This window comes from Schistocerca americana, chromosome 8 (genome assembly GCF_021461395.2).
Source record: "Schistocerca americana isolate TAMUIC-IGC-003095 chromosome 8, iqSchAmer2.1, whole genome shotgun sequence".
In the NCBI taxonomy this organism is placed as follows: Eukaryota; Metazoa; Arthropoda; class Insecta; order Orthoptera; family Acrididae; genus Schistocerca; species Schistocerca americana.
Genome location: NC_060126.1, coordinates 332,475,901 through 332,500,342, shown reverse-complemented (window position 1 = coordinate 332,500,342; position 24,442 = coordinate 332,475,901). Strand labels below are relative to the sequence as shown.

General features: G+C 43.9%; 1 protein-coding gene across 2 annotated transcripts in view; it reads left to right on the top strand.

The window, feature by feature from the left end:
• Positions 1-24,442, top strand: part of LOC124545186 (sodium-coupled monocarboxylate transporter 1-like) — a 201,826-nt gene that overhangs the window by 40,198 nt on the left and 137,186 nt on the right. For both annotated transcript variants that reach the window (XM_047124046.1, XM_047124047.1), the window contains exons 2-3: positions 1,565-1,817; positions 14,994-15,153. In XM_047124046.1, coding sequence (XP_046980002.1) covers positions 1,606-1,817; positions 14,994-15,153 — 372 coding nt within the window. In that variant the 5' untranslated portion in view covers positions 1,565-1,605. The remainder of the gene's footprint in view (positions 1-1,564; positions 1,818-14,993; positions 15,154-24,442) is intronic.

The window sequence follows — 24,442 nt, the reverse complement described above, 5'->3', positions numbered from 1 at the left end:
CAACACTAAACCATGCTTCTGTGAAGTTTGGAAGGTAGGAGACGAAGTACTGGCAGAAATGAAGCTGTGAGGACGGGTCGTGAGTCGTGCTTGGATAGCTCAGATGATAGAGCACTTGCAGGCGAAAGGCAAAGGTCCCGAGTTCGAGTCTCGGTCCGGCACACAGTTTTAATCTGCCAGGAAGTTTCATATCAGCGCACACTCCGCTGCAGAGTGAAAAATCTCATTGTGGCAGCTGTTTCGTGTCCTCAATACGCCGTGTGTATAAAGAGTGAGTCCGTTCGTGAACGGTTCCAGGTATGGAAACGGGGTTTTCCGCAGATGCTAGTTTTCTGCGGGATGCGTAATATTTCGTATGGATAACGCTCTGAACTCTGGTATCAAAAGAGATATTGAAACGTGTGTACTTTTTAATGATATAGTGCTTGATAATGAAGTATTCTCGGTTTACCAGCCGAGTCGATGCATCGTTCTGCGGCAACGTTTCAACAAGTTGCCGCCGAACGACTCCTTGACTTGGCTGATAACCCGAGAAGACTTCATCATCGAGATTCGCCGAGAAAGTCTAAATTCGACTACACTGCTTCTTAACACTGGTGTTGGAAACTTTCGCAAAAGCATCCGAGAAATGTGCTAAGATTCAAAACCAATGTGGCCAGAGTCGGGTATTTCGGTGCAAACACAGCAAAGCAAACCTTCTCCTCATTGGTGTACATGTGTGCATGCAAGGAATGTTGAAGCAGAAATGAACTGCCTATAGACGTAACAGATTCTGCTAGTTCTGCAGTGCAGACAAGTAAACACTCGAAAGACTTGATACAACGATGTACTTTAGCAGGACCATGTTTAGAAAGCATTAGGCGATTCCTGCCCACTTGCTTCTCAGTTATAAAATATTTCTCAGATAACTTTGTGAATAGTTTCAGCCTCAAAATTAAAAGACATTATATCACAATACTTTCAGAAGCCATTAAAGAAAGTATATCATTGTGCTTTAAAATTTTTATTTCCTCAGTATATTGATCGATACAATTGTTAAGACTCTTTACCAAATAAGAAAACTATACGTATCTCTTAGCGTACTATCGTTTCGCGACAAACTCTTTTTCCTATCTAGAACCGTTCAAGAAATGAAAGGTACGTTACGTCTCACGTGGCTCAAGCTCAGTGCCAGGAGGAGTATTCTGTGTTGGAAGTTCACCATTGAGGCTTGAAACTACTAACCTCTTTCGTTTAATTCATTACTGCAACTTTTCTTGTACTTTGACGAGAAACGTGCTTCGCTTATGCGACGGAACTCCATGTAATCTTCGTGATTTATTTCACACCTTACTTAGTTTTATGTTCGTCAGACAAGTTGTTTGTCCGCTACAGAAAAGTAGCGATAGTTTCGTGAATATTGATGCGCATAGTAAATGGTACATAAACATTCGATTCCTTTCAGCTTTATTTGTACTTCTTGGTTCTGTCACATGGAAAAGTCGCTATTCGTAGCCAAAAAATAAATTTCATTCCTAAATATTCGTTTGACGTTTCTTAAATTTATTTCGGTTTCTGTTCACAGGTGAATTATTGAAGCATTAATCGACCACTGAAGCCCAAAAGATGGACACCCCTTCGATGGTGAACGGCACCGAAGTAAACGACCGCTTGCTCTTCGGCATTGTAGATTATGTCGTCTTCAGCGCCATGCTCGTGGGTTGCTCTGGCGTCGGCGTCTACTTTGGTTTCATCAAAATTGCCACTACTGCCGAGCAGTATTTACTAGGAGGCCGCCGAATGGCTATCATCCCCGTTGCTGTCTCGCTGGTTGCCAGGTAAGGAAACTTTTTTTTCTTTTTTTTTTTTAAACAAAGTCATCAGTCGTTAGAATGGTTTGGTGCCGCCCGCCACGAATTCCTCTCCCGCGCCTCCTTCATTTCAGAGTAGCAATTGCAGCCTGCGTCCTCAGTTATTTACTGGATGTATTTCAATCTCTGTCCTCCTCTATGTTTTACTTTCTCCAGCTCCCTCTAGTATCATGGAAGTTATTCCTTGACGTCTTAACACATGTCACATGTCCTACCATCAATTTCTTGTCAGCGTTTTCCATATATTCCTCTCCTTGCCGGTTATGCGGAGAACCTTCTCATTCCCTATCTTATCGATCCACGCAAGTTTCATCATTCTTTTGTCGCACCACATCTCAAAATGATTCGATTATCTTCTGCTCCGGTTTTCCCACAGTCCATGTTTCACTACCACACAATTCTGTGCTCCAAAGGTACGTTCTCAGAAATTTCTTCTGAAAATTAAGGCCTATGTTTGATACTAGTACATTTCACTTGGAAAGGATTGCCCTTTTTGGCAATGCTGACCTGCTTTTTATGTCGTCCTTGCTCCGCTATAATAGCTTCTTTTGCCGCCTAGGCAGCAGAAGTCCTATTCCGTGATCCCCAGTTCTGATTTTAAGTTTCTGGATGTTCTCGTTTCTGCTACTTCTCATTGCTTTTGTCTTTTTCAATAATCTCTAAATCCATATCCTATAGTCATGGAACTGTTCATTCCATTCAACAGCTCCTGTAAGTCATTTCCAGGGGCTGATGTGGACTCTGACCACAATCTATTGGTTATGAACTGTAGAGTAAAACTGAAGAAAGTGCAAAGAGGTGGGAATTTAAGAAGATGGACCTGGATAAACTGAAAGAACCAGAGGTTGTAGAGAGTTTCAGAGAGAGCATTAGGGAACGTTGACACGAATGAGGGAAAGAAATACAGTAGAAGAAGAATGGGTAGCTTTGAGAGATAAAATAGTGAAGGCAGCAGAGGATCAAGTAGGTAAAAAGCAGAGGGCTAGTAGAAATCCTTGGGTAACAGAAGAGATATTGAATTTAATTGATGAAAGGGGAAAATGTAAAAACGTAGTAAATGAAGCAGGCAAAAAGGAATACAAACGTCTTAAAATTGAGATCGACAGGTAGTGCAAAATGGCTAAGCAGGGATGGCTAGAGGACAAATGTAAGGATGTAGAGGCTTATCTCATGAGGGGTAAGATAGATACTGCCTACAGGAAAATTAAAGAGACCTTTGGAGACAAGAGAACCACTTCTATGAATATCAAGAGCTCAGCTGAAAAACCTGTTCTAAGTAAAGAAAGGAAAGCAGAAAGTTGGAAGGAGTACGAGTGTTTAGAGGGTCTATACAAGGGCGATGTACTTGAGGGCAATGTTATGGAAATGGAAGAGGACGTAAGTGAAAATGAAATGGCAGATGTGATACTGCGTGAAGAATTTGACAGAGCTCTGAAAGACCTAAATCGAAACAAGGCCCCGGGAGTAGACAAAATTCCATTAGAACTGCTGATAACCTTGGGATAGGCAGCTAAGACAAAATTCTACCATCTGGTGAGGAAGATGTATGAGACTTTAAGAATAATATAATAATTCCAATCCCTAAGGAAGCAGGTGTTGACAGTTGTGAAAATTACCAAACTATCATTTAATAAGTCACGGCTGCAAAATACTTACACGAATTCTTTACAGACGAATGGAAAAACGTAGAAGCCGACCTTGGGGAAGATCAGTTCGAATTCCGTAGAAATGTTGGAACACGTGAGGCAATACTGACCCTACGACTTACCTTAGAAGATAGGTTAAGGAAAGTCAAACCTACGTTTCTAGCATTTGTAGATTTAGAGAAAGCTTCTGACAATGTTTACTGGAATACAGGGGGCGAAAGGCTATTTGCAATTTGTACAAGAACGAGATGGCAGTTACAAGAATGTAGGGGCATGAAAGGGAAGCAGCGGTTGGGAAGGGAGTGAGAAAGGGATGTAGCCTATCCCCGAAGTTATTCAATTTGTATATTGAGCAAACAGTAAAGAAAATAAAAGAAAAATTGGGAGTAGGAACTAAAATCCACGGAGAAGAAATGAAAAGTTTGAGGTTTGCCGATGACATTGTAATTCTGTCAGAGACAGAAAAGGACCTGGAAGACCATTTGAACGGAATGGACAGTGTCTTGAAAGGCGGATATAATATAAACATCAAGAAAAGCAAAACGCGGATAATGGAATGTAGTCTAATTAAATCAGGTGATGCTAAGGGAATTGGGTTAGGAAATGAGACACACAAAGTAGTAAAGGAGTTTTGCTATTTGGGGAGCAAAGTAACTGATGATTGTTGAAGTGGACAGCAATGGTAAGGGAAGAGTTTTTGAGGAAGAGAAATTTGCTAACATCGAGTATAGATATAACTGTCAGGAAGTCCTTTCTAAAAGGATTTGTACGGGGTGTAGCCATGTATGGTTGTGAAACATGGACGATGAATAATTTAGACAAGAAGAGAACAGAAGCTTTCGAAATGTGGTGCTACAGAAAAATGCTGATGGTTAGATGGGTAGATCACGTAGCTAATGAGGAAGTACTGAATACAATCGGCGAGAAGTGGAGTTTGTGGCACAACTTGACTAGAAGAAGGGATCGGTTAGTAGGACACGTTCTGCATCTACAAGGGATCACCAATTTAGTGATGGAGGGAAGCATGGAAGCTAAAAATCGTAGAGTTAGACGAAGAGATAAATAAGCTAAGCAGATTCAGAAGGATGTAGGTTGCACTAGTTACTCGGAGAGGAACAAGCTTGCACAGAATAGAGTAGCATGGAGAACTGCATCAAACCAGTCTTGGACTGAAGACAACAACGCTGGATATCGCTTGAAGAGACAGCATGCCTGTACAATGTTAAGAGTCAGGTCGAAATTGCATTTCTGATGAAATAATGAACCCATGAAAGTTTACACCTCGCGCAAGTGGAGATTTTGCTTTTCCCCACACGACTGTCGGCAAGTGTACAACGGCTCGTATACAAGCCACCCAGTATAAGAGTATATTGTTCTTTGTGTTGACGGTGAAACTTGTTTATCTCAGAGGACGTGACATATTTTTACCGCTATTAGTTTTCAGTAATGATTCAACTTTTCATTTTAGTATTAAACTTTACCTGTAAAACGAGCGTATATGGAGGCTTCCGAACACTAAAAAGGTCCTTGGTGCGACGTATAGATTCGTGTAGACTTAAATTGCCTTGTACCCTTTCTTATGGGAAGTTGTATGGCCAAAACGGCTTTTAAGACCACAGAGTGACTTGAATCAGCTGTCTCGAAATGCTGGCTTTTTCCAAAACTTCAGGTACTTTAATCTCATATTCAAGCAACATAGAATACAACACAGTGTCACTACGGTGTAATGTCTCATTGCTGGATAGGAAGTAGCGAACCTCGAGACATTTGCCCACATTCATGGACTCCAATATCGCCAGAGATTACCCCAACGCGTACATGGAGAAATGTGATTTCAATCCCCCATTATCTCGCTGCAAACATGATTTATACAACAGAACAACAGCATCAGGGATTTCTATCGATGAGGAAATCTTACGGGAATTGTACGGTGTACGTAACTCTTCTGTAGACACTGGATGTGTGGTTGGTGTTGGCCTCAGAGCATTTCTAATAATGTAGCAAGAACTTCATGGTTTTGCACGTATTATCTACTTCGCATTTTGGGTCATGCTTTCGTCTATAAATGCCGAAAGATCTTGGGGTGAAGTAGAGCCCATTTAGTTAATTTGCAGTACCTGATGGCACCCGCGTAAGTGAGGCAAAACGACTAAAAGCTAATAACGATTTTCGAAGAATGGAGAGTCCAGAATAGAATAACGACAGTATTACGAAAAGGATAGTTTACTGTTCACCACAAAGAGGAGACGTTGACTCGCAGAAAGGCACAACGAAAAGACTGCTACGTATTTAAGCTTTCCGCCAAAAGCGTTCTTCCAAAGTGGAAAGCGTACACATATTAACACAGGCACAACAAACACACATGTCTCTGATCGCTGTGCCTGGACTGTGGGCACCTTGTATGAAAGTCTGCTTTTTACTTCGGAAGAGGACCTTTTGGCCGAAAGCTTAAGTGTATAATAGTCGTTTAGTTGTGTTCGAAGACACGTAAATAAGAGATGTACTAATATGAGTTGCTCGAGCACATGTTAACACGGTATGCCGTATAAACAGTACTGAGGCATGGCTTTGATACTGGGAAGTCCCAAGCCCCCAAGGGGACGGGGTCTTGCAACCATTTCATACCGAAGCCGAAGAACAGGACTTTTCCAAAGGAAACGACCAGACAATTGTATCAATTTGCGCACCATCATTCGAAGAAAGGAAAAGTGTGTTAGGTCTGCTAAGTATCAAAGTGGATGTCATATTCAGTGCGCTGAATCTCGTGTTGGATTCTTTTGTGATCCATTGTTCGAGGTAAACTTCTAGGAGGTTGGGCTGCATTTATTAACTAATGTATTTTGTTATCGATCACCTACATCAATCCATCCTCTGACGTCAGCACCAATGGCCAAACCAATCGATCAATGAGTTCATCGAGCAACGTAGAAAATTTACTGTGTAATCCATTTCAGTTGCAAAATTATTTACAGAATTTTACTGAAGAAAAAACAATCTCCCACATCTGACACAATCCCGTAATTACTTTACTTAGCAAGAATCTGCCACGGCATGAAATACTGTCCGCCTCCTTCCCAAAAAGTTCAGAACATTCAGTAAAACTGTAATAAACGTTAAATTCGAATCTGGCAGAGTGGGTGTTACAGGTGATCTTAGCACAGTGGCCCATTTGCAAGGGTCTAGGAAGGTACAGGAGGGAGCAATGATAGTGAATTAGTAGTTTGCATGGATTTTATAGATTTTCGGGAAGCTTTTGACTTGGTTTCAAGAAAATGTGTAGTAATAGCTCTGGAAAAAGAGACAGTGACTCAACCTATTAGCATACTGAAGAAAATGTAGCTCAACAACACAGTTTACGTTACAATCCATGTGGAAAGCAAGAAACGTAGAATTGAAAGAGGCGTATTACCAAGCTCAGTATCTGCAGTCCTATATGAAGTTTCGCATTTCCAATCCTTCATAACGAAGATAGCATACATAAATGGAACACCTTAACTTTGCTAGTGACGGTGTAATGCACGCATCTAGTGCAGGTATTTTTCAATAACGAATGGAACAGCGTAATACAAACAATCTGAAAGACAGCATGAAAATGAACAATAGTACTTTTAGACATTATGTCTATGGAACTACAGTGACAGCTATGTCTTGATTATAAAAAAGAGGTCTACATCGCGTTCATTTAATGTTAATACCGTTAACGCTTTGGGTCACCATATCATCATCATCATCAGACGACACTCAAGGAAGCGGTGACTTTGGTTTCAACGTAATGCCGTATGGTATCAAATGTTGGGCATATGCCTGCTCACCGAAAGTACTAACAACGTTGTCGTCTAATAAACGCGGTTGACAGGAGGAAACCACGACGTTCGGATCACGGATTTACTTCAAACTTTGTACACCTTTAGGAAGTCGTAGATGCTACTATGACTTTTCCAAAGGAAACGACGAGACAATTGCATCAATTTGCGCGCCATCATCGCGGTGAGCGGGAATATTTGTGCAACTTAGTACATTTTGCTGGAAATGTACGAATCTAAGATATTCGGTTTGTAGAGAAGATTAAGGTAACGACGTTCATGTTCACGAATTACCCTTTGAATTCGATTCGTCACCTCCCGCCAGTTGTGGAGCCATTTTCATCGGACAGCGATCTATATTCATTCCCAATGACTTGTGGCGAGCAACAACCGTCATCCATGGAATTACAACGTGTTGAAAACCCTGCAGTATTAATAGGGTACATTTCCGTTCGTTAATGCAGGCCCAAGCAGAGAACAAAAGGAATCCAATACGTCATTGAGCAAGGATATATTATCGACCTGACGTAGCAGTACCATAACATCATCCACGTACGCTAGTACCGAGATGGTTTCTCGCAATACCTTCCAGCCACGTAATTGATCAGTAATACGGTGAAGCAGAGTTTCTAAGGCCAAGACAAAAAGCAACAGCCCCGACGGATTTGGGGAGTACATTGTCCATTCAATTCGACAGATACATGAATACCAGTAAAAAGGTTGTATAATACCTGACAGGCAGTGCAACTGAGACCGGTCCACTTGAGCACCTATATCCTGAAACCATGACTGACCTGGTCAAAGGCCTCATTAAGGTCAATAAAAAGTAAGGCTCCAGAGGCAGAAGTCGCTGCAGCCACCGAGACAACGTCGCGGTATTCGATTACAGAAGTGAGAATCATGAGCCCAAGCACACAGCGTTGACGAACATCAATAATTTTCTTTAGCACTATCGACAAACAGCTATTGACCGTCCGGGCTACAGTTTTGTAACCGAAATTAAGTAGTGTGATCGGTCGGAATTTATCAATGTCTGGACGTCTGGTTGTCTTCGGAATTAAATCGATTTTACCAAACATGAAGGGATCAGGAATCGAACCCACCCGGGTAACCTCATTTACCTGTGACGTAACGGTATCATCTATAAGATGCAAGAAATGTACATAAAATTCCTTAGAAATACTGTCGAGTCTCGGCGTTTTCTGAAGGTGAACCAATAATAAGGCGATGAACGTCATATTATGTAAAGTCACTTAGAATATCATCATTTAATGCGGGAGTAACCACTCAATGGAGGAGAGGCCGCGTGGTTTGAGGCGCCATGACACGGATTGCGCTGCCCCTCGCGCCGGAGGTTCGAGTCCTGTCTCTGGCATGGGAGTGTGTGTCGTTTTCAGTATAATTTAGTTTACGTAGTGTGTGAAACTAGGGACCGATGACCTCAGCATTTTGGTCCCTTTGGAAGAGACACACATTTGACCACTTTTCAGGAAAAGAGTAGACCGATAATGGACATTCATATCAGTAGGAGGGTCATCACAAAGTTCAGTAAAGTAATTATAGATAGCTGTGGAAATGTGACGTTAGGATGACGGTATGTGACCATCGGTGTGAGTAAGGAAAGTAATACATGCTCGTTTGCGTCGCGTCCGCAGCCGGACAAGGTGTTATAAGGAGCTCAGCTCATTCAGTAGGATGGAGCGAGATTTTGATCGCACCCTGAGTTCTTCCAGTTGTTGCCTCTTAAACGGAAGACGTTTCGCCTTAGCATAGCGGAGATCCATAATCCATAATTGACCTAAAACGGAATAATAAGACTCCTGGGTCCGACAGAGAGCCCTCGCCTTCTCAGCACCGTTATGCATTATGGCTTTCCGGAGCAAAGGTTTGGCATTCCGTGACCACTGTTCCATACGAGAAGGATAACGGTCGTGCGAAGGCAAGCTAAGAGTCCAAACCTCTCAAACGGGTACAGTTTTACTGGTTGCGGCACATGAGTTAAATTTGAACCTACTGTACAGTGATCAGTGAAACAAGGGGGTGTCGCGTCTATCGCTACTGGAGCTAGCTGTAAAATGCGTGTACCTGACGAGAGTGGGATATTAACAGATCCACGCATCTAGTATTTTCGGAGAAAGCACCAAATCGTCTAGATCCTTACTGAAATTAAAATTAGGGGTCTGATGCATACGACGCTGAACACTATTAAAATCTCCGCCTAACAGAAGTGCCTGCGGAGTTTTACGAAATAAATAAACTACATCCTCGTTACAAAAACACGCACGATCTGTGGCACCACCAGATCTTCAAGGAGCATAAAGAAGAATCGAAGTAAGGTCACAAAAAGTGCAGCCTATTCTTCGGCCGTATTCCCTGTTTGCAAAATAACGCAGTACCAGTAGGTAGTTCACGAGCTACATTAAAGAAAACAGCAAAGGCAGGAATAGAAAAATTTTCAAATAATACTTGTTGCAAAAATATGACGTCAGCACCTGAATCGTAAATAATCTGTAGCAGCACGGCAAATCTAAACTAGAACATAATTCTGTTCACATTCAAGGTAAGGAAGATAGAGGCCTGCATCTATCAATTAACAAAGCTATGCAGTTGATTACATGTATTACCGTCCATGGCAGAATCAACGGATTAATCTGAATAAAGAAGTGGGTGCCTCTCGTCCACCCTCTGCCTGTTTTTCATTTTTTCGCGATGCCGCGCGATCAGCTTAAAAATGATGTTTGTTGCAGCTGCGCGGGAAGGTGACTGCTGCATGGGACAAAATGGGGGCTCCTGCGGAAATACAGTATCAACGGAATCGGAAACTGACGTTACGTCTTTTACCGTCACCACATGTGCCGTTGGTACACTTGGGCCGATCTGGGTTCGATCAGTAGCAGCCTGTGGCACACTTTTCCCATCTGAGGCCGCAGAAGGAGGGTGGGGATACGTTACAGGTTCAGAGATGTCTGGCAATTGCGTAGATATAGTGCGGTGCTCCGGTACATGTCTATCCTCATGTGATTCCGAAGGGGCTCTCCCGGTTTCGGAAGTCAGGTAGGAGGGAGTGACTGAGGCTTTCGAGTCTTGATTAGCAACCGATATGCTATCATCCGGTCTAAACTCAGAGAGGGGAGAGGCCTCCTCTACGGGAATCTTTTCAGTAAAGCGAAAAAGCGAAGAGGAATTGTCTGACTCCTCACGTCCGTTTACGCTTGCTTTGAAGTGAATGTGGTGGTGGCACGGAAGCCAAAAATGTTCAAATGTGTCTGAAATCTTATGGGATTTAACTGCTAAGGTCATCAGCCCCTAAGCTTACACACTACCTAACCTAAACCTAACCTAAATTATCCTAAGGACAAACACACACACCCATGCCCGAGGGAGGACTCGAACCTTCGCTGGGACCAGCCGCACAGTCCCTGACTGCAGCGCCCCAGACCGCTCGGCTAATCAAACGCGGCCGGAAGCCACAGTGGCGAAGTGGTGAAGTCCCGACGTGAGGCTAAGGGTGTAAATGAGCTGGCACCAACACGGAATGGCTCGCCTTGCCATTCAGAAAGGTCGTTAGGCACAATGGCTGTCACGTGGGGAATCAGATCCGCAAATGTTAGCCGTTTACGTTGTTCGTAATTGGACTGTAAGACCGTGACACGACGCGGACAATTTGTCCACTCTCATTACATATAAAACAGGTCCCTTGTTGTCCTGTGTAAATTATATGTACTCGGTATCCACTTACCTGCAAATCAGAGGGAATATTCCGGTTAACTGCCATATCCACTGACCGAACTCCGCTGTAATCTTGTAAACGATGTTGAGGGGAACGGCGTTCCGCCGTATATTCCTTATATCTGCAAACGGAAGCAGGACGGTCTTGAGGAAAATGTAATGAGCTTCGGGTGAAAAGTTAAACACCCTTACGTTCCCATATTCTACATCTACCTACATACATACTCCGCAATCCACCACACGGTGCGTGGCGGAGGGTACCTCGTACCACAACTAGCATCTTCTCTCCCTGTTCCATTCCCAAACAGAACGAGGGAAAAATGACTGTTCATATGCCTCTATACGAGCCCTAATCTCTCTTATCTTATCTTTGTGGTCTTTCCGCGAAATATAAGTTGGCGGCAGTAAAATTGTACTGCAGTCAGCCTCAAATGCTGGTTCTCTAAATTTCCTCAGTAGTGATTCACGAAAAGAACGTCTCCTTTCCTCCAGAGACTCCCGAATTCCTGAAGCATTTCCGTAACACTCGCGTGATGATCAAACCTACCAGTAACAAATCTAGTAGCCCACCTCTGAATTGCTTCTATGTCCTCCCTCAATTCGACCTGATAGGGATCCCAAACGCTCGAGCAGTACTCAAGAATAGGTCGTATTAGTGTTTTATAAGCAGTATCCTTTACAGATGAACCACATCTTCCCAAAAGTCTACCAATGAACCGAAGACGACTATCTGCCTTCCCCACAACTGCCATTACTTGCTTGTCCCACTTCATATCATTCTGCAATGTTACGCCCAAATACTTAATCGACGTGACTGTGTCAAGCGCTATACTACTAATGGAGTATTCAAACATTATAGGATTCTCTTTCCTATTCATCTGCATTAATTTACATTTATCTATATTTAGAGTTAGCTGCCATTCTTTACACCAATCACAAGTCCTGTCCAAGTCATCTTGTATCCTCCTACAGTCACTCAACGACGAAACCTTCCCGTACACCACAGCATCGTCAGCAAACAACCGCACATTGCTATCCACCCTATCCAAAAGATCATTTATGCGTTCGCCAGAGCCAGCATGCTATTAGGGCCATCGCGATGAGTGAAAGGCAATTGTTGGTTGCGCCGCAAAAAAGCCTGTCAACGTGAAACTGTTCTATGAGATTGACATACAGCTCATAGGATTCAGATACGAAGCAAGCAGTGTGAACCTGTTCCGATGTGACGTTTATCGTACCTACAAACCAAAGATGAATTCCAGAATGAGATTTTCACTCCGCAGCGGAGTGTGCGCTGAAGTTAGTGCCAGCAAGTTTCAGTGATGAATTTCTAACGAACTCGGCTGCACGAGACGTCTGGACTTCTCGAGACTACACTACCGGCCATTAAAATTGCTACACCACGAATATGACGTGCTACAGACGAGAACTTTAACCTACAGGGAGAATATGCTGTGATATGCAAATTATTAGCTTTTCAGAGCATTCACATAAGGCTGGACCCGGTGGCAACACCTACAACGTGCTGACATGAGGAAAGTTTCCAACCGATTTCTCATACACAAACAGCAGTTGACCGGCGTCGGCTCGTGAAACGTTGTTGTGATGCTTCGTGTAAGGAGGAGAAATGCGTAAAATCACGTTTCCGACTTTGATAAAGGTCGGATTGTAGCCTACCGCGAATGCGGTTAATCGTATCGCGACATTGCTCCTCGCGTTCGTCGAGATCCAATGACCGTTACCAGAATATGGAATCTGTGGGTTCAGAAGGGTAATACGGAACGCCGTGCTCGATCCCAACGGCCTCGTATCACTAGCAGTCGAGATGACAGGCATCTTATCCGCATGGCTGTAACGGATCGTGTAGCCACGTCTCGATCCCTGAGTCAACAGATGGTGACGTTTGCAAGACAACAACCATCTGCACGAACAGTTCGATGATGTTTGCAGCAGCATGGACTATCAGCTGGGAGACCATGGCTGCGGTTACCCTTGACGCTGAATCACAGACAGGAGCGCCTGCGATGGTGTACTCAACGACGAACCTGGGTGCACGAATGGCAAAACGTCATTTTTTCGGATGAATCCAGGTTCTGTTTACAGCATCATGATGGTCGCATCCGTGTTTGGCGACATCTCGGTGAACGCACATTGGAAGCGCGTATTCGTCATCGCCATACTGGCGTATCACCCGGCGTGATGATATGGGGTGCCATTGGTTACACGTCTCGGTCACCTCTTGTTCGGATTGACGGCACTTTGAACTGTGGACGTTACATTTCAGATGTGTTACGACCCATGGCTCTACTTCATTCGATCCTTGCGAAACCCCACATTTCAGCAGGATAATGCACGACCGTATGTTGCAGGTCTCTCACGGGCCTTTCTGCATACAGAAAATGTTGGACTGCTGCCCTGGCCAGCACATTCTCCAGATCTCTCACCAATTGAAAATGTCTGGTCAACGATGGCCGAGCAACTGGCTCGTAACAATACGCCAGTCACTACTCTTGATGAATTGTGGTATCGTGTTGAAGTTGCATGGGCAGCTGTACCTGTACACGCCATCCAAGCTGTGTTTGACTCAATGCCCAGGCGTATCAAGGCCGTTATTAGGGCCAGAGGTGGTTGTTCTGGGTACTGATTTCACAGAATCTATGCACCCAAATTGCGTGAAAGTGTAATCACATGTCAGTTCTAGTATAATATATTTGTCCAATGAATACACGTTTATCATCTGCATTTCTTCTTGGTGTAGCAATTTTAATGGCCAGTAGTGTAACACTGGCGGTACTGTGCGTGGAATGTTCCTGGGAGAAACTCACGACATCAAGACGCTAGACAACCCCGCGTCCAAATGGATGCACAAACACCGTCTCCGAGAGACAAACAACGATGTGCCGCTCACAACGACACACACGATACTGAGGACGAAGTAGGAAGCTCCCGCAGCCTAGCGGCCCAACGGCAGAGGAGGAAACAGGCGGAACCTGCTAGCCCTGGTGCGACGCCGGAATGCCACTTGAGAACCACGAACTCTAATGTCTGGTACCCACACACAGAAACATCGGTTTTATAATAGATTCGGAAAACTTCTCTTGCGATTTTCTCGGAATTGCCGGAGTAGTGCACCTTAATATTTGCAGATTATGTTGCTTTAATGGCCTACTAAAGGTGTACAAAGTTTGAAGTAAATCTGTGATCCCAACGCCGTCGCCTCCCTTTCTGAGGCTCTTTTTACTAACAAAAAATAACAAGCCTAAAGTAATGTTCTACCAACGCATTTTAAAAAAAGTACAAATTTTCAATGAAGTTATACTGTTAGTTAATGGGTACTTGTATTTCGGAAAAAAATGACGTTTGTGCGAAGAGCAAAATAAAGAGAACAGTAAAACTTGACTTTAGTGGTTTTGATACAATAAATATAACTTTCGGAGATAAACACGCAGTATCTCTGAAATGGACAGTTTACAGTCACTGTTGTTACCGTTTCCAGTGCGGTAATCATTTAAAACTAAGGGATTTTCCGGAGACAATGGCTGCATGGATTTGACAATTATTGGAAACGGGGGAACAAAAGAAATTGATAATGAGACAGACTCGAGTTGGACATACATTTATGACGGCAAGGAAAATATAATACAGGCGTGGTGGATATGTAGGCAGGCAAATGGGACGTAGACTAACCGGGGAAACTTTAGGCTCGATTTCATGATTAGAAACTATGTAGGGGCAGCATGTGTGAGTGTAGTAGAAGCCTGCAACCGCTGGAAATGTCTAGATCAATGGTAGGAAATGAGATCAAATTGCATACGATGACTCTGATGATTATTTTGAATCCGATGTTGGTGATATCAAGTAGTACTTCTGTTGAAAATCATTTTCCGTTTTCAATGGTTTAGCCTTATCGCATAACCCAGTCTCTAGCCGTCGGCATTTCAGAGCAATGGCCTTTTCTCTGGCAGCTTCGTCTCGGGCATAACTCTGATCGGCATTCCAACTGAGCTGTACCTCCGGGGCACGCAGTACGCCTTCATGAAGGTGCCCATTCTGATTGCTCCCGTGTTCGTTGGCTTCACGTATCTGCCAGTCTTCCACGAGCTCCGCATCACGTCGACCTACGAGGTAAGTCTGAGGCTTCGTCCATAAATGTTTTTAACTGTTTCCTTTATCATGACAGGGAAATACCTCCCACTTTACACACATACACACACACACACACACACACACACACACACACACACACACAACGCGCTCGCGCACGCGAGCCCGCGCGCAAAAGCAGCCCAACAGTGCTGCAACTCTTAACGTCAGCTAGATTTCCTCCAACCCACGCTTATTCACGCATTTACAAATTTATCTGAGTTTCGTCGCTCTTCCGACCATCTACTAACGGAGAAAGGGGAAAGTTTGCTATAACTGCAATTAGGAAATCCTGCAGGAAATGGGGCCTGCATCCCTTCACCACACTGCACATTTATGAAACATTGATTCAACTTCCCCTATGTCGATATCTCTTTATGTACCTTCTCCCCAGATTTTGTCAGACGTTCCAAATCACTAAACGTCATTTTCAATCTCTTGTTTTCAGTGTCCGCTTAACCTGCCCAACGGCATTGTTTCACCTAGTGATAAAAATAGTTACTTGCTGTTCCACATTGAACATCTCTGCAGATCCTATACGTCCCGAAAATTTGACTTAAACACATCTGTCATTTTCCTCCTGGTATGTTTCAAAGTTGATACTAATACATCCGACCAACCCTACAGCTACACACGCTTTTTATCATGATGCGTAGCAGCTTTCACAGCTTCTACCATCCAGTCCGTGAAATCCACCGTGTCATTTATTCTTCCTGTCCGATCTAACCCATTCATCTCTATTCTTTCACAAATCAGGACTTCAGATCCCCATCCTCTTTTTCTTCTCTCTCCATATGTCTTGGTACGGTTGTACTAGTTACCACTATCTCAAATTCCTGCTATCACCCACGGTCCTGCGTTATACTTCTCCGTGTACCAGCCCCCCCCCCCCCCCCTCCCCATGCCTTAAAGCTCTACGTAATCCTTCTACTCGTAACCTGTTCACTTCCTGTCCTCTACAGCTCAGATCAGTGCAGTGAAATGCTTCGCTTTTATTGTAAGAAGTATCATCAATGCTTGTTCACAACTGTTTCTTAACATATGTACCAACTCGCTAGGGTCTCATCAGGCAGTGCGGCACTATGTTTTCGAATTTTTTCAAACTGTTGCATCCTTGAGCCCCCATTTCGCGATGTACAGGGTTATTACAAATGATTGAAGCGATTTCACAGCTCTACAATAACTTTATTATTTGAGATATTTTCACAATGCTTTGCACACACATACAAAAACTCAAAAAGTTTTTTTAGGCATTCACAAATGTTCGATATGTGCCCCTTTAGTGATTCGGCAGACATCAAGCCGATAATCAAGTTCCTCCCACACTCGGCGCAGCATGTCCCCATCAATGAGTTCGAAAGCATCGTTGATGCGAGCTCGCAGTTCTGGCACGCTTCTTGGTAGAGGAGGTTTAAACACTGAATCTTTCACATAACCCCACAGAAAGAAATTGCATGGGGTTAAGTCGGGAGAGCGTGGAGGCCATGACATGAATTGCTGATCTTGATCTCCACCACGATCGGTCCATCAGTTTTCCAATCTCCTGTTTAAGAAATGCGGAACATCATGATGGAAGTGCGGTGGAGCACCATCCTGTTGAAAGATGAAGTCGGCGCTGTCGGTCTCCAGTTGTGGCATGAGGCAATTTTCCAGCATGTCCAGATACACGTGTCCTGTAACGTTTTTTTCACAGAAGAAAAAGGGGCCGTAAACTTTAAACCGTGAGATTGCACAAAACACGTTAACTTTTGGTGAATTGCGAATTTGCTGCACGAATGCGTGAGGATTCTCTATCGCCCAGATTCGCACATTGTGTCTGTTCACTTCACCATTAAGAAAAAATGTTGCTTCATCACTGAAAACAAGTTTCGCACTGAACGCATCCTCTTCCATGAGCTGTTGCAACTGCGCAGAAAATTCAAAGCGTTTGACTTTGTCATCGGGTGTCAGGGCTTGTAGCAATTGTAAACGGTAAGGCTTCTGCTTTAGCCTTTTCCGTGAGATTTTCCAAACCGTCGGCTGTGGTACGTTTAGCTCCCTGCTTGCTTTATTCGTCGACTTCCGCGGGCTACGCGTGAAACTTGCCCGCACGCGTTCAACCGTTTCTTCGCTCACTGCAGGCCGCCCTGTTGATTTCCCCTTACAGAGGCATCCAGAAGCTTTAAACTGCGCATACCATCGCCGAATGGAGTTAGCAGTTGGTGGATCTTTGTTGAACATCGTCCTGAAGTGTCGTTGCACTGTTATGACTGACTGATGTGAGTGCATTTCAAGCACGACATACGCTTTCTCGGCTCCTGTCGCCATTTTGTCTCACTGCGCTCTCGAGCGCTCTGGCGGCAGAAACCTGAAGTGCGGCTTCAGCCGAACAAAACTTTATGAGTTTTTCTACGTATCTGTAGTGTGTCGTGACCATATGTCAATGAATGGAGCTACAGTGAATTTATGAAATCGCTTCAATCATTTGTAATAGCCCTGTATATCTAGCGGTTACAGAGGTCAGGGATCACACATTATTAATAATTATAGTACAAAGTAATATCTCTAGTTCCAGTTACACTTTCAGCAAGTACACCAAGTCCTTTCATCCATACATGAATTTTCTCATCATTACTAACTTTTCTACAGGAGTGGGTATACAATGTTAACATAAGGGATGGTATTTTAGGGTAATAAATATCGATTTAGAACAGAAATAATATTATGACATTAATCAGCATTACAAGTAGATGTAATTGGCAATATTTGTTCTTGAATTTGAGAAATTTCATTTTCAACGAAAACTTGGTATCCCGTGCGTGCGCTGTAGTAAGACTAGCAACAAGCACGTACGGGTAGGACCCACCACCTAACCCCCTAAACCTCCCACCGTGCCAATATATAGTACATCATACTGTTGCTATATATTCATCATGGCACTCAGTAAGTAAATTTTTATCCATTTGTTGCATCCTTGAGGGCACGAAAATCTTGCAAGGACAAACGAAAAAAATTCCACTTTTATTTATTTACTACAAACTATTATCAGCTAAGAAATGACTCGTGGCCACTAAAATAAAGAACAAGTTAAACCTCCAAAACTGAAGATATTACCGACACAGTGGATCTCTCGTCATGATAGGCAATGCCAAATCAGTAACTTATCAGTTTCATTTACAACACTTAGCACATTTGCTTCCTGTTGTAGCGGCCGGGGCTGGATGACTTCTATGATGTTTGGTGGCTCTGGGCTGCTAGTGATCAGGAGAGGCCGCGTTCACCACGGTGGCAGATGGTCACCAAGCGGCTGTTGACATTCTGTCATTAAAAGATCAATGATGAATATTTTTCTTCATTATATAAGAAACTACTCTGAGTTTGAGAGGTTGGCATAGGAGAGGTATTCGTGAAGGGCCCTATTAAACCAGTCAGACGACTAATGACTCTAAATAAAAAAATGGGGGATTACGTCAGTCATGGTGGTAATGTAGGGCAGCCAACGTCCCCAAACGCGCAGTGAGAACTAGGTCAGGGAATTGTGGTGCGGAAATAAGATGGCAGCCACGAGCTGCGGTCGATTTACTTTAAGCTTTAGAATCACTTTACGTTGTATTTTGATTACATTATTCTACACATATTACTTAGTTACTTCAATTAACCCTAAGAACAGCAAAATTACTTAATGGTAAGAGCAAAGGCATAAATAGAAGCACAGAATCAATCAGAAAAGGTACACAGAAGTAAACACTGAGACTCGGCAATGTAAGGTGCTTAAACAGACCACGCAGAGGAAGCGAACCTCGAATTTAAAAATTTATTACATAAAACATTTACAAACTTAATTAAAAATGGAGACTCATCAAATTAAATCATTAAAACTCTGCATTCAACAAATGATTCTAGTTGCGGGAGAAACCAGCTACAGGCTCACACTTAATGTGAACACTGACCGCTTCAGATTAGCTTTACACAACAGTCTACAGCAACATGGACAGGAATCTCTAAACCATCAGAGAAAAAATTACCACCCATGAAGTATTTCCATAAGCAGCTGAGTTAATATACAACACCCTTTAAAGAAAAGTCCATCGGAGCTCAGTGTGACTGTCAAGAAACAAATGGGTAAATAATTAATATCACCTAAACATGATAAAACACGTAGATTGTAAAACGTGAAGAGCTTAACGCGAGCTGAAAACAAAATTGTGTACAAAACGAATGAAGCTATTAACGCAGCTAGTGAGTACAACAATTAAAATTAATGGCTCATATCCAACATTTTAAACAGAGTCACTAAATACTAGCCGGTCTGTTCCCAAACAGTTTACGAGTAGGCACAGTTGCGGATTAAATGACCCAGAATATGCTTTATATTAGCAACAGGCTGATAAAGCTGCACACGGTTTGACACTGCTACTTAACGACTTGAAAAGTAACAATAATCTTTTTGAAAGCCATTTACGCTCTCCAAGCACCACAACAACGTCATATTACTGTACATTACACAGAAGTGCTTTCCTAACAGCTAATAACAGTTACACAGAAGTGACAAAACTAATGGCGTAACTGTATACACACATGAAAAAGGCGGTAGTAGCTTATCTTGTACACAAGACATAGACAGTGCATTCTCGGAGTTGTCATTTGTACTCAGGCGACTCATGTGGAAAGGTTTCCGCCATGATTATGTCCACACGACAGGGATCGACGGACTTTGAACGCGGAGTAGTGGTTGTAGGTAGACGCAAGGGGAATTCCATTTCGGTAATCATAATTGGTTTCAGTATACCGAGACCCACAGTGACAAGAGTGTACCGAGAGTATAAAATTTCAAGTATTCTCATCACGGACAACGCATTGGCTGACGGACTGCAGTTAACGACCGAGAGTAGCGGCATTTGCGTAGACTTATCACATGAGTCCCGATTTCATTTTGTAACAGTTGATAGTATGGTTCGAGTGTGGCGCAGACCATACGAAGCAATGGGCCCAAGTTGTCAACAAGGCACTGTGCAAGCTTAATGGTGTGATCTCCGTTCGCACAGAATGGACTGAGTCCTCTGGTCCAAATGAACCGATCATCGACTGGAAATGGTTATGTTCGGCTACTTGGAATTAATTATCCCTAACAACGATGGAATACTTGTGGATGATAATGCGCCTTGTCACTAAACCACGGTTGTTCGCGAATGCGTTGAACACTCTGGTCAATACGGGCGAGTCAACTGGCACCCAGATCCGACACGGATCCGATCCAACATTAATGAACATTAATGGGACGTATTATAGAGGCCAGTTCGTACACAAAGTCCTGCACTGGCAACAGTTTCGCAGTTATGAATGGCTTCAGAGGCAGCATGGCTCAGTATTTCTGCAGCAGGCTTCTAACCATCTGCTGAGCGCAAGCCAGGTCGAGTTGCTCCACTATGTCTGGCTGAAGGTGGTCTGACACGATGTTAAAAGGTATTGTGTGACCTTTGTCACCTCAGTGTAAAGCGTAATACTGACAACATTAAGGAAGAGTACCACTTTCAAAGCCGGCCGGGGTGGCCGAGCGGTTCTAGGCGCTACAGTCTGGAACCGCGCGACCGCTACGGTCGCAGGTTCGAATTCTGCCTCGGGCATGGATATGTGTGATGTCCTTAGGTTAGTTAGGTTTAAGTAGTTCTAAGTTCTAGGGGACTGATGACCTCAGAAGTTGAGTCCCATAGTGCTCAGAGCCATTTGAACCATTTTTGAACCACTTTTAACCAGTTATCTCAAGGCGAGGGCAATAAAACTTTTCCATCTAAACTGGTTGATGCTCAGCGTTCCCAAAATATATCGGTCTAGAGCATCGGTAAATAGGTTCCATGACCCAGTTATCCATCCACTGTGAGCGCTCGACAACTGTGAAGACAGAAATTAGCTGACGCCTCCTTTTATCCAAGTTCAATCCGCCAAACTCCTTTTACTTTGGACCCTGAACGCCACCGCGCATCGCGGCTGGTCCCAAAATGGTTCAAATGGCTCTGAGCACTGAGGGACTCAACATCTGCGGTCATCAGTCCCCTAGATGTAGAACTACTTAAACCTAACTAAGCTAAGAACATCACACACATCCACGCCCGGGGCAGGGTTCGAACCTGCGACCGTAGCAGCAGCGCGGTTCCGGACTGAAGCCCCTAGAACAGCTCGACCACAACGGCCGGCGGCTGGTCCCATCTACAGTTCATTGTAGCAACGGATACACAGCTCACCGTGCCCGCACCTGAACGTATCTGGTACGACTTCACTCCGGCCGCGTACCAAATATCGATGCCACGAGTCGTCCGACTCCAGCAGGCAGCGATACCATGGATCCACGAGGTGGAAGCAAATCTTTGGGATTGACTGTGGACCGGCTCACTCTTCTCACAGATATCGCACCGCTTCGCAGAAGCAGCGGGCGACGACCCGGCGAAGTTCTGTGCTCAGCACTCCAGAGGCGGCGCTGGCTTGGCCTATGTAGCTGGGCTGACTGCGGCAGGCACTGAAGTAGGAGGGGGAGGAGGAGGAGGAGGAGGAGGAAACTGGTGTTTCACGTTCCGTCCACAACGAGGTCATTAGGTACGGAGCACAAGCTCGGATTCATGAATGATGGAGTAGGAAATCGGCCGTGCCCCTTTTCAAGGGAACCGTGCCGGAATTTCCCTGAACCAAAAAGGGAAGTCACGGAATAAGCAATACAGGATAGCTGGACACGGGGTTTGAACTGCCGTCTTCCCGAACAGGAAGCCACTGTGCTAACCATTGCCTCACCTCGCTCGTTGCAGGAGACAGCACGGTTGGGTTGGGTGGTTTTAGGGGAAGAGATTAGGGAAGGAAGTCGGCCGTGCCCTTTGAAAGGAACCATTCCAGCATTTGCCTGGACCGATTTAGGGAAATCACGGAAAACCTAAATCAGGATGGCCGGACGCGGGATTGAACCGTCGTCCTCCCGAATGCGAGTCCAGTGTGCTACCACTGCGCCACCTCGCTCGGTCATGCAGCATATTTGGCACTGCGATTGTTAGACACCATGGATACTAGTATACATGCTGCGCCTCTGACGTCAACCCTACAATTGCTCAGTAGCTTGCGGTTACCGTAACACAGGGCCGGCGCAAGGCATGTGCGAAACGTGCGGCCGCACGGGGCGGCACTTTCCAAGGGGCGGCAAATTTGCCGCCCCCACCCCCTTTTTTAAATTTTTTTTATTTTTTATTTTTTTTTTTTTTTTTTTAGCACAAACTCAACATTCATGCTCAAGAGGGAATTCGAAACCAAACCTCGGAGGCAGCGGCTTCGGGAACTGTGGCATGGCGCCTCGACTACCTGCCAGCCACCCCTGTTGAACAAAGGGGGGTGGGGAGGTCGACTAATTTCTTCCTCGCCACTGTGGCAGCACCGTCGTGCTTACGCCGGAGGAACAGAGAGGGGGAAGCAGTCTGGCGTACAACCGTACACGCCAGTATTCTTATGAGTGGAGTGCTGCCAGCCTCTTACGCGCTGTGCGTTTACTCACAACTAATTTTGCAAAAGACGAAATCTAATTTGGAACTTCGAGTGCAATGTTCGATACTACGGTTACATGTTAAGCCTGAAGCAATTTTGTTAAGCCCTTCAATGGCAGTTTCCGAGTGTTTTATTCTTCCCACATTATGGGAAAAAATGGTTGAACATTACTACAGCCAAACATGTCCAACACGTACAATGACTAGAAGTATTCCGAATGGGTAAGTACGCTGCGATTAATTACAAGGGATAAAGACATTGCTAATAAGCCTGGTATAAGTTGGGTTTCGACGTATTTCTGAAAATTTTTGTTTTCCATTTCAGAGTGATAGTCGGACGCTTTGGTTTTTGAGCAATGAAACACCTGTCTCCGCCTGCTTGAGCAACAATTAAACTCTGACCGTCACTTTTGTTTGACAATACTACACGCACACTAGATGGAAGCACATATTAAAAGCTTTGAGACTGGCCACTCAGGGACCGAAAGCTAGGTAGATCTGAAAAATAAAAACCAGAATTGCGATTTACTGCTGACATTTCCTACAGATTTGTTTAAATAAAATTCCACAAAAGTTTTGTAAAAAAAAGGGGGGCGGCAATTTAGCAGCTCGCACGGGGCGGCACTTGGGCTTGCGCCGGCCCTGCCATAACGTATTGTGTCGTAATTGCGTTTACGAGCGAAAACAAGAGTATTATTTTATTTGTGACTGGCGATTAAGTACAGAGTTGCGCCATAATTATCAGTGTATTGGGGAATTTTCTTAGAGTAAGTTTTAAGTGGAAAATAATGGTTACTGCACGATCGCTTGCTGTAATAATCACAGCAGACAAATCAATTAAGGATTAAGTCGCATACATTTCGAAGCTACAATGAGGTGAAACGAAAATGTTCGTGCCTGCCCAATACATTTTACTAATTTGGATTATGAAAGGCATCTTAAAAGTGAACTGTTCAACATCCCTCCAAAATTCAAGTTGGAAACTGATGCTGTTTCAGTTGTAAATCTGTCATACTCTGGTGCTGATTGAGGGCGTAATAATAAGCCTAATAATGAGGAAAATATTAGGACACAAAACGAAGCTGCCGTAAAGAAGCTATTTAACAGGTAACAATATTAAGAAATAATCAACGTATTAGACAAAACGTTAACCGTGAAAATAAGCGAAAGTGGAGGCGACAATGCATACTTGCACCAAGAACTAGAAATTACGGGGACTGAGATAAAACATCTTAGGCAAAAGAATGCGGAATTACAAAATCGTCTAACTCGAAGAAAGGTTCAACGAGTTAAAGAGTTTAAAATGACATTGTAGGGAGTTTCTCGGTACTACAGATCTATGTAGTCTATGTGAGTCTTCCACCAAAATGAAGAGCTGTGCCCTCTGAGGTCTGAAAGAAGTTGCCATCCCTTGAAGTTTCACCGATCATGGAAAAAACAGCGTAACTAGTAGAAAGCTTAATAATAATAACAATAATAATAACATATTAAAAGACGAAAAAACTCGATTACATTCGTACCTGCATATGACTGACAGGTGTGTGTCGTGTGTCTACAAGCTTCAGTGCAGTGTGGCGTGGCGAAAGTGTTCACAGTGACGTCACAACTCAGAACCCACTAGAGTGTGACCCTTACCCTCTAGAATCCGTAGTAGGCACCAAGTCTGCAGCACTTACATTTGCAAGGGGACCGCGCCTTCTCGTCATCACCGATTTCGACAGAGTTTATTGTGCATCCAGGTCTTGTCGAGAAACGAAACTCACAGAAGTGGGAGCTGC